We start from the raw sequence: 11353 nt of genomic DNA, 5'->3' as shown, positions 1-11353 counted from the left end.
ACTGCGGCCCCTCTTCGGAGAAGATCACCTTGGATTCAAGACCCCCTCTTGGGTGGCCCCCATCAAGACCTCCTCACGGAGAAGAACCGGTTACCTTTGTATCGTCCTTTGTTGACTTTGGATCTTGTATCTCACCTTTGTGTTCATCGATCTAGCGCATGTGTGATCTATTCTTGTTGGTTGAGTGATTTCTCTCGTGTTCCCCTCGTGTTTTCCCTCGTGTTTCCCCTCGTGTTCATCACGTTCTTCGTAGGGATCCGCTCCTTTCGTGAAAGATCGGCCATCTAGGGTTCCACCCTACATCAGAAAGGGAGCTAGATTGTGGGCTTTTCGTGATTTTGGCATAACCCTTCATGATTTTGCTCCTGCTTAATTTCTCCTTGAGAACGGCTGATAGGAACAATATAAATAAAGCCAAATGATAAGTGCCACCCGTGTGGCATGAAGCACTCTGGCCTTGACGTTTTTTACAACTAAAATTGCCATATAAAAAAAACTAAAACTTGCCATCCAAAAAGAAAGTTGACATGCTTGCAACTAAAGTTGTCATCTTCACATCATTAAACTTGCCATAAAAACATTCAGAGTTGCCATGTGTTTGTGCCACGCGTGTAACACTTATCAGGGTCCTAAATAAATCCCACGTCAGAAACAGGATGGCAGCAACAGGCACTTGCAGGCTCAAAGCCACTAATGAAGGATTGCACATATCTTAATACTTCGACCAATACATCACAGGAATAGCAAAATTAACAAATTATGTGGGCGGACAAACATCGGGCAATCAATTCATCGACAGCAGCAGCCAAAAACATATGCAGTTCTGACGGGATGCAGCACGAAACGGTGGAAACATCAGCAGCAACCATGGAAAAACGACTCAAATGACATTATTTGCACTTCCCGTTTGACTCTTTGGAGAACAGGAAACAAAATGGTGCTATCTCACATCCACGTGCAACTGAGCGACTGAAAGGACTCCTGTCACAAACCTACAGTTCACGGCTGCCCACTAAGATTTTTACAAAAGCATTTCCTCTGCTGATCTTCAGAGGCTAAGATGCTGGCCTATGCTTTAAGTTAGGAGTAATCACTACGGCTGAATTTCCTACTTGATAACCCCCTAACTTGCTAGTTGACAACCAAACACCATACACATCTTGATTCAAAAAGATCCAGCTTATCCTACTACATCCCAGGGCAACAAGTTTACCAGAGCACAACCGTGCATGCAGGACTCGTCTTCCCGGCGAAGAATTGATGATCAGATCTTCAGATCTTTCTTGCAGTTGTCTCTCAAGTCCTTTAACTTAACGACGGCTGAATGCTGCACAGAAATGGATTTTGAGAATATTAGCACATGATCATATACTGACAATGCAATCAAGCAATGAAATACTCCAATGCAAACTAAGGGAATATGCAGATATATAGTTGAAATAGTAGTGAACTGGTCTTCAAACAAAAAGAACGAAGTTGATCACAGAAGTACACTGTCATGGCATAACAAGTCACCACACAATCAAGATTCAAGACTAGGATTATCAAATTCTCAGCAGGGAAGAAAAATTCTTTCAGGCAAGGTAGTGAATGTTACATAATCTACCAAAAGAATTAAAACTGAATTTCCATGAAATAGGCTGGAAAAAGTTCAGCAGGGCTTGCAACGGCATATTTTATCTCGTATGCTTGTATGCTAACCCTAAAGCTAGACCAAATGGCCCATGAGATTTTCAATGACAAAAGGAACAATGATCATCGCAGCCTGACAATAGTTGAATCCGAATACATTCAACTAACTTTGAAGGCCTTTTCTACATATTAGCAAGGCACAAGGGGCGCTAACTCACATTATCAAGCTATGCTACATAATTTAATGAGGTAAACAGACCTAGCGCGGCCACAACTAGAAGTCTAACAGAAATGTCTACTCAGAATCTAGTACTTTGAAACAATAGATGATGATAGGTTTGAACAGGATCTCCTCTGAAGCTCAGCTCGACAAGCTCTGCAACCTTTGGACCAAGCTACAGGGGACTGAATTCCTCTAGGGACTCAGTTCATTGGAAGTGATATGCGAGCCAAATATGTTCTCTTGTGCCAAATCTGCACACAGCGCAGTGCTCGGGCTCTATTCCTCTTACTCAGAAGCACATGACAAAGATGGGATCTCGACAAAGATTTGGAAGATCAAGGCGGAAAACAAGGTCAAAAAAATTCTATAGCTGCTGCTCCAGAACAGGAATTGAACAGTGAACAAACTTCACACACGATCTTGGCAGCATTGGCCCATGTTGTTTGCTTATATGATCAAGTCCTGCAATATCCTGCTCATCTTGCACTGCAATGCCCCTTCTCTAAGGAGGTGTGGCAGCACATTGCTTCAGAAAGGCCTCAGATGACATTGTGCAATGCAAGCAATATCAATAGGGCTAGTGGAACAAAATAACTCAAGGACAGGTGAATAGGGAGCAGAAGACACTGTGATTGACGGATATGTTGTCTGGCACACATGGAAAGAGGGACGCAGAAGAACTTTTTAGCACAAAAGCTCTGATGCAGCAGGGATGGCAACGATGATTAGAGAATTTAAGCCCCCTAAAGGAGGCACAAGAGATTTGATCCTTAGTTTATTTATGTACAGCCCTTGCTTCAGCATTGGATTTTCCTTTCTTGTTTTTTATCAGTTTGCCTTTTCACTGTAATCTAAGCTTGTAACAATTTGCTCCTAGCAGAGCTCCTAGTGTTGCCCTTAAAAAAAGAGACAGCCTTTTCACTTAATGTACTAGCAGAGCTCCTAGTGGAGCCCCTAAAAAAAGAATCCAGTACTAGAGCAAGCGAAAATTCAAACACCATGTCTGAGAACACAATTTGTGCAAATGGCTGTTTGCTTGTACAATTTGATTTCTAAAAACTACTTATTCAAAAGATTCAATGATTTTTCACATACAGCTCAGAACAGATGTCAAGTAAACAACATATGAAAGATGTGATCACCAGGTGCTTTGACTCCTAAGATTATGGGTCAAGATAGTTAAGAAAAGCCATGATAAGAAGCACAAAGTAGTGTAGTAGGAATAGCTAATTCTACCCAGGGGTCCCACCTGGCAAAATGATCATGGTCAATGAGTCAAAGAATAGCAAGTAGAAAGATAAAGGGAAAGGGAAAACGAGAAACCAAGTCAATAATTGGCCCAAATAGGCAAAGCCCATCATGGTGGAGGGGATGAGAAGGATGGCTCGCCATGGACTACAGGCCCTCCACCTTCATGAAATAGTGGACCAAAGATTATCTACCCTTCCCACCTAGTACCTCCATGGATAGCTTGGTCATTTGCCAAGGACCCCTAACATATATAAGCGCACCCCCCCCCCCCCTCCTCATGTACTCCGTTTCATTCTGAGTTGAATAAACTCAAGGGCGCCCTGAGACCAATGGTGCGAGGACTAACTCGACGCTCAAGCCCCCCTGAACGCCTTTTATGACATAGAGCTAGGTCACAATCTGACAAGGCGACAGAACCTATTCAAAAAACGCCGAAATGCCAATTTTGTCGCTGTACGACAATCTTCGCTCTAAGACCATCGTACACACCATTGTTGCGACTACATTGTGTGAGGCACCATGTACTTCTCTGTTGTTTCTACAACTAGTATGCCACAGCAGGTTATCAACTTGGAAGAATCCTAGCAATTATGTTTTAGGGCAGTGCTACGCGTCTGCTGGCGGATGATCTGAAAAGATCCACCCCATCAGCAACTGTTAGATCTGGTCCAACTAACGGTTTAGCCCCGTCCACATTATTGCAACAAAGTTAGTGTTGCAGAACCCTCTTTGCAACAGAGCTCATGTTGCAGAAACATTAAGTGTTACAATTTTTTTTTCGTGTTCACTTTTTTGCAACATATATGATGTTGCGGAAGGACTTTTGCAACATAAATGATGTTGCACAAATTAAAGAAAGAACGGGAGTTTGGGAGGTGCACGGGAGGCAACTGCGCTCAAGGGATCCGGATTAGATCCCGCAACATTCGAGCTGTTGCGGTGAGAAGAATGCAACAAGAGCTCAGTTGCAAAAACGTAAAAGATAATGCTAGGTGAGCCCCACAGGACACGCGTCACACGGAGCAGGCGGCGGACGCCCGTGTGCGATCCGCCGGCTGAAGCCGAGCGTTTCCCTATGTTTTAGCAAATACAGATGAAAAGATAGGTGGTAACATACACCGTCCAATATGTGGCAAATAAATGACACCACCTGCCTACTTAACATGCTAGATAGGCACTAAAAAATATCGATTACAAGAGTATCTTTAAAATACCTATGGTTTTTAGCTGGTCATCAAATATTTTGTGAAGACAGAAGTATTTGCCTTTTGTGTTGGCCCAAAAAATGTAATGATAAATTGAAAGTCAAACTACTGAGTACCACAGCAGGGCTAAATTCATAACTGAACCTCCGCAAACTAACAAATCAATGATCCCTCAAAATTTACCAGTGCAAGCAAACAGACATTTACAGAGAGTAAACTGTGACACCATCGACATAATTTTGACTAAGGTGGAATATTGCAGGTGTAAAACAACTTACGAGCTGGGCAGATTCACGAACAAGGGCATTTTCAGTATGAAGAAAGAGTGATCTCTGCTGTTGAGATAGTTCGAATCCCATCTCTGCAGCTCTTTTCGAGTATCTGTCTGCATTGAATTCATTTCCTTGCCTCTTTGCCTCTAGCGATCTAGCAAACTTTATGCTCTTCTTCAATGCTAAAGAAAGGTTAGACAGAGATGGAATCAATATTAGTAAAATGATCAATCGTGAACAAAGAAAGAAACCACACTACACGTACTACTTGCGAGAGAGAGAGAGAGAGATGAATATGCCGAGAATTACCACCAAGCCGGCTTCTTGCATCCTGATAATGGAGATCAGTCCACATAAAAGCAGCTGTTCGGACAGGAATGAAGAGATAAGGTGTATGTTCACATGGCATCATAATGACACGTACAATACATGCGGAAGCAAGAAATTCATGTAAACATACCCTTAAGACAGAAAGTGCAAGTGCAAGACTTTGTAGCACATGATTTTTCAAAGCCACCAACACCCATTGGAGGATGCTGGACATTTGTACATGTCATGTCATCACGAGCTGTAGCGTCAAACGAAGACTGTGGATTCTGATTTCCTGGTGATACAACCATCTCCTCTTGAGTCAGACATTCACCCTCATTAGTCTTATCATTAATTACAATCTTACTAGCCTCACTAGCATATGGCAGCAACTCACTATCAGTGTCTTCATCATCTTCCGCTTCACAGCCACCCTCTGATTCCAAGGAAGACTCTGCCTTGTCGTTGATGCCAGAAGAATCCAATGATACACAACGATTCCTCACATCATCATCATCCTTGGATCGTAGCCCAGCTGCCTGAGCAGCCATGTGCTGAACCTTGGCTCCACGGAAAATTGAAGTCCTTGCGAAGTCCTCTTTGCCAATACCATCGACCAAAACTTCAACAAGGTTTCCTGATGCCCCAGCATTGGCCTTTGCCTTTTCATCAGACTCTTTCCTAGGGTCAACGACCTTTTCAACCCGACTCATCTTGACTCCACCTGCATTCTTTTCCAGATCGCATGAGGCTGGCCGCTTGCCAAGGACATTTGTCAGGTCTCCAAAGGCCCGCCGGACACTGCCCTGGGTGTTTTCAGACATCGCAGCTTCCAGATACTCACCAACTTGCCAGAACTAACAGCAAAAGCGTCGCGGGCAACCGTATAATACAACTGCATTGATCAATTCAGAAACAAAATACAATGTGAGCGATGTATTCATACTGTGTTGAGAAGGGAGTAAATGCACATAATCATGGCTTAGAGCCAAAACAAAGGGGCAAGGTTTGCGGATCGTCAATAATGTTCTGCCGGTAGACTACAGGAAGCAAAGCAATGCCATGTGCTAGGAGGCTAGGAGCTAACTGAATATTACGGGTAAATCAAGCTGACTAAGTGCAAATCGATGCATCTACGAAATGAAATTGGATGAAATCGAGGGTTTCTGAGACGGAATCCTCCCGCTCTCGCCCCACAAACAAATACACAGGACGTGATGCGCGTTGTTGCGGCGTAATTCCGCGGAGTTGACAACGATTTAGCGGGGAAATAGGGTTACATTCCGTCGTCTAGGTACAAAGTCGAGTCGCTACAAAAACTTGGAAGCAGCGAGTCTATCGTCAGGATGAACGAATCAACGGGGATTCCAGCTCTACACGGGAAGGGGGGAAGCCGAATCTGATAGGAAACATGGCGGGGCGGTGGCCTCACCCCCCAGCCTCCCGCGCAGTAGCTACCATGCCAAAACCTACAGATGCGGGTGGCGAGACGGGGAGGAGGGGTAGGGTTTGGGGGCGCAAACCTCGCCGCGGAACGCCAGCCGTTCCTCCCGAGATCGCCCTCCGGAGCGGGGGGCGCGCGAGGAGAGTGGGGTGGGGTGGGGTGGGATGGGACTCTCCCTCTCTCTCTCTCTCTCTGGCGGTGGGGGGTGGGGGTGGAGGCGAAAAGGGTTGGAGGGGAAAACTTGGAGCGGGCGGGGCGGAGCGGGGCGGCGTGAGCGGGGGGAAGGCCTGGCGCCTGGCGGTGGCGGTCCCGAGTTGCGCGCGCTCGCGTTCGGAAATTTGGGCGCCGTGCCCGTGCGCGCGCGCCGGGCGCGGGAGGTTCCGCTCGGGTCGGCGCGCGTTGGTTGGATCGATCTGCCGCGGCACGGGTCCGTCGCGTCGGTCGTTCGGCGTTCCGTGGATCTGCACCGATGCCGCAACGTTAAGCGTCGGTCGAGCGAATCGTGCACCTGGATCGGCCACCTCCACCGCGGTTGGATCTCTCTTACATCTGAGATCTGGGCCGAATTCCCTCCACTGTGTTTTTTCTCTTACGTACGTATGTGGCATCGTTTCAGCGTTTTCTTTCCGAAATGATAAATCCCGAATGTTTGGAATTTAAGCATGGCAATCCGAATGTTATTCATGGCAACTTTAGTTCACGCGGGGTTGGCAACCATGGCAATTTTCGGACAAAAAAATAAACTGAGACAAAGTTGGCATGTTTTAACAACTAAAGTTGCCACCTCGCCTCAACTGAAGTTGCCATTAAAAAACATTCGAGATGACATGCTTAAAATCCGAACTTTCGGGATTTATCGGGGTCCTTTTCTTTTCTCCTAATGTATCAAACCTTATATAGAAAAACATAGTATTTCAAACACAATAGATGAAGAAAAAATATGTGGCTTTAGGGCTTGCTTGGCTCTAAGCACGCTATCATAGGCAAATTGTTGATATGGCATTGTAAATTAAACAAGAGAGAGTGGAGTTGTATCTTAGCTACTACTCTTAGCTTATTTTTCTGTGCGGTATAATTAATGCTCTGATCTTTTGTGAGTTATCTTTTTTTTCTCTTCTTTTTTTTCCTCCACAATTAGGCCACAATGTTAAGATGCATAAAAGATCCTTACTACTAAATCAGCGATAATTAATATGGATCAAAGGGAGGGAGCAAATCCGCTGCACCATATGCAGCATAGAAACCAACATTTGGTGGAGGGTAGTGATCGTGTTTTTCGAGAATGTTGGGCGGTCCGAGGCATTAAAGAGTTTAGTGTTTTATACCCTTTCAATATAGGTAACTGCCTCTGGAAAGACCGGATCGTAGCGAGGCGGAAAGGAGGCGCCCGCCGGTTCCCTTTGCGAGCCGTTGGCGTTGCTGTTGGTTCCCTCTCCCTCCGTCGGCCGCTCCAACGGCGGGAGGGAGGGGGAACCTCGGATATGTGCGCCGGATGGAGGCGTTGCGTCTGAATAAGTTCCCTCGGGCTTCGCTCGCGATCAGACGGGACTCTTGCCTTCATCTAGGAGCCAGTGAAGGGGAACGAAGCATGAAAAAGAATCTACGAAACACCCAAGATCCAATCTAGGAGATGCATAGCAACGAGAGGGGAGTGTGTCAACATACCCTTGTAGACCGAAAGCATAAGCTTATATAACGCGGTTGATGTAGTCGTACTCTTCACGATCCAAACCGATCTAGTGCCGAACGGTCGGCACCTCCGAGTTTAGCACACGTGCGCTCGGTGACGTCTCCTCCTCCTTGATCCAGCAAGAGAAGGGGGAGAAGTAGATGGGATCTCAACTAGTGCGACGGCGTGGTGGAGATGGTGCTGGTGGTGCTCCGGCAGGGCTTCGCCAAGCCGTACCGGGAGAAGATATGGTGGTAGGAAGGGGGAGAGGCCGCGCTAGGTTTTAGGGTGCGGCTCCCCTCCTCTCCCTCCACTATATATAGGGGCAAGGGTAGTGAAGAGCACAGCCCTAGCCCCTCCTCCAAGGAGGGGTGCGCCCCGTACGATAGATGGGGATTCCTCCCTTCCCCTTCAGGGACTCTCTCCCCCAAGCCACATGGACTCTCTGGGCTGGTGCACCTGGCCCATTGCTACTTATGAGCTACGTTGGGATTTCCCCCAAGAGGAGAGGATGATGCGGTACAGTAGAGATAAGTATTTCCCTGAGTTATGAAACCAAGTTTATCAATCCAGTAGGAGAACCAAGCAATGCTATGTAAACAACACCTGCACACAAACAACAAATACTTGCGACCTAACGCGTAGAGGGGTTATCAACCCCTCAATGGTTACGAGCAAGATTAAAAGATAGAGTTTTTGATAGATAGATCTGACAAAAATACAAAATAAAAGAAAATTGCACCAAGGTATTTTGGTTTTAATATATGATAGAAAATAGACTCGAGAGCCATCGTTCTCACTAGAGGCTTCTCTCATAAAAATAGCATACGGTGGGTAGAAAAAATTACTATTGGCCAATTAACAGAAAAGCAAATAATTATGACAATATCCAAGGCAATGATCACGTGTATAGACATCACGTCCAAGACAAGTAGACCGAAACGATTCTGCATCTACTACTATTACTCCACACATCGACCGTTATCCAGCATGCATCTAGTGTATTAAGTTCATGAAATAACGGAGTAACGCCTTAAACAAGATGACATGATGTAGACCAGATAAACTTACGTATGAAATAAATCCCATCTTGTTGCCCTTAATAGCAACGATACGTGTGTGTCATGTCTCTTTCTGCCACTGAGATTGAGCACTGCGAGATCGAACCCATCACAAAGCACCCCTTCCCATGGCAAGATAAATCAATCTAGTTGGCCAAACCAAACCAATAAATCGAGAAGAAATATGAGGCTATAATAATCATGCATAAAAGAGTTCGGAGAAAACTCAAATAATATTCATGGATAGATCTGATCATAAACTCACAATTCATCGGATCCCAACAAACACACCGCAAAAAGTCATTACATCAAATAGATCTCCAAGAACACCAAGGAGAACATTGTATTGAAGATCAAAAAGAGAGAAGAAGCCATCTAACTACTAACTATGGACCCATAGGTCCATGACAAACTACTCACGCATCATCGGGGGGGCAGCAAGGATGATGAAGAAACCCTCCGTGATCGTTTCCCCCTCCAGCAGAGTGCCAGAAAAAGCCTCTAGATTGGATCTCGCGGTTCTGGAACTTGCGGCGACGGAAAAAGTATTTCGTGGACTCCCTAGTAGGTTTTGGGATTCTAGAGTATTTATAGAGGCAGAGGTAGGTCAAAACAATGCTCATGGGCCCCACAACCCCACTAGGGCGCGCCAGAGGCCCCTGGCGCTCCCTGGTGCTTAGTGGGCCACTCCTTCATCTTTTGGTTCCCTCCCGAAGCTTTCTTGGTCTCTTATTGCTAGAAAGAATCTCCAAAAGTTTCGTGGAATTTGGACTTCGTTTGGTACTGATATTCTATAAAGTAAAAAATAAGCAAAAAACAGCAACTGACACTGGGCACTAAGTTAATAGGTTAGTCCCAAAAAATGATATAAAGTTACTGGAATTAGGGTTGGGGAGTCTCGAGGGGCCTACAAGCCTGGGGGGCCCTAGGCGCGCCCTGTGAGCTTGTGGCCCACTTGTGTCTCCTCTGGCCTCCTTGATAAGTCTCCAACGTATCTATAATTTTTGGTTGTTCCATGCTCTTATATTATCATTCTTGGATGTTTTACAATCATTTTATAGCAACTTTATATCATTTTTTGGGACTAACCTATTGACATTGTGCACCCCCCGGTGACCTCCCGCACTGCCTCTTCGCTCTATAAATTGCTAAATATTCCAGAAACCCTAGGAGAGTCGACGGAACACAATTCCAGCCGCCGCAAGTTCCAGAACCACGAGATCCAATCTAGACACCATCACGGAGGGGTTCATCATCCTCATTGGTGCCTCTCTAATGATGCGTGAGTAGTTCACCATAGACCTACGGGTCCGTAGGCAGTAGCTAGATGGCTTCTTCTCTCTCTTTGATTCTCAATACAATGGTCTCTTGGAGATTTATTTGATGTAACTCTTTTTGCGGTGTGTTTGTTGGGATCCGATGAACTTTATGTTTATGATCAGATCTATATCCATGAATATTATTTGAGTCTTCTTTGATCTCTTATATGCATGATTATTTGTAGCCTCGTATTTCTTCTTTGAATCTTTGGTTTAGTTAGGCCAACTAGATCAATTTTTCTTGCCATGGGAAGAGGTGCTTTGTGATGGGTTCGATCTTGCGGTGTTCTTTTCCAGTGACAGAAGGGGCAGCAAGACACACATGTATCGTTGCTATTAAGGATAACAAGATGGGGATATTCCTACATGAATAGATCTCGTCTACATCATGTCATCGTTCTTATTGCATTACTCCGTTTCTCCATGAACTTAATACACTAGATGCATGCTGGATAGCGGGCGATGTGTGGAGTAATAGTAGTAGATGCAGGCAGGAGTCGGTCTACTAATCTTGGACGTGATGCCTATATATTGATCATTGCCTTGGATGTCGTCATAATTATTCGATCTTCTATCAATTGCCCAACAGTAATTTGTTTACCCACCGTGTGCTATTTCTCGAGAGAAGACACTAGTGAAATCTACGGCCCCCGGGTCTATTCTTTATCATATTTGCTTTTGTTTTCAGATCTATTATTCCAAAAACCCAAAAATACCTTGTTGCACTTTTTTATTACTTATTTTATTTCGCATTTTATCGAGATCTATTTATCCAATCTACCATAAATTTTATCCTGTCAGCTTGCCAATTTCTGTCGCCGTTACCCAAAGAGGGATTGGCAACCCCTCATACGCGTCGGGTTGCAAGTATTTGTTATTTGTGTGCAGGTACCGTTTACATAGTGTTGCTTGGTTCTCCTACTTGATTGATACCTTGGTTTCACAACTAAGGAAAATACCTACCGTAG

The 11353-nt window shown here is 45.1% G+C and overlaps 1 protein-coding gene across 2 annotated transcripts; it reads right to left on the bottom strand.

The window, feature by feature from the left end:
• Positions 1–849: 849 nt before the first annotated feature.
• LOC123145451 (uncharacterized) lies at positions 850–6568 on the bottom strand. 2 transcript variants are annotated; one of them, XM_044564865.1, is made up of 6 exons: positions 6416–6568; positions 5290–5787; positions 5044–5187; positions 4893–4946; positions 4590–4765; positions 850–1327 (listed from the first exon to the last, which is right to left on the bottom strand). In XM_044564865.1, the coding sequence occupies exons 2-6, from the start codon at positions 5714–5716 to the stop codon at positions 1265–1267; spliced, it is 864 nt and encodes a 287-aa protein (XP_044420800.1). In that variant the 5' UTR covers positions 5717–5787; positions 6416–6568; the 3' UTR covers positions 850–1264. The 2 variants fall into 2 exon arrangements, with proteins under 2 accessions (XP_044420800.1, XP_044420799.1); XM_044564864.1 differs by having other exon boundaries at positions 5044–5787.
• Between the last annotated feature and the right edge of the window lie 4785 nt (positions 6569–11353).

Source organism: Triticum aestivum, chromosome 6D, assembly GCF_018294505.1.
Source record: "Triticum aestivum cultivar Chinese Spring chromosome 6D, IWGSC CS RefSeq v2.1, whole genome shotgun sequence".
Classification (NCBI taxonomy): Eukaryota; Viridiplantae; Streptophyta; class Magnoliopsida; order Poales; family Poaceae; genus Triticum; species Triticum aestivum.
Note: the sequence above shows the minus strand (reverse complement) of the source record. Positions and strands in the feature narration are given on the sequence as shown.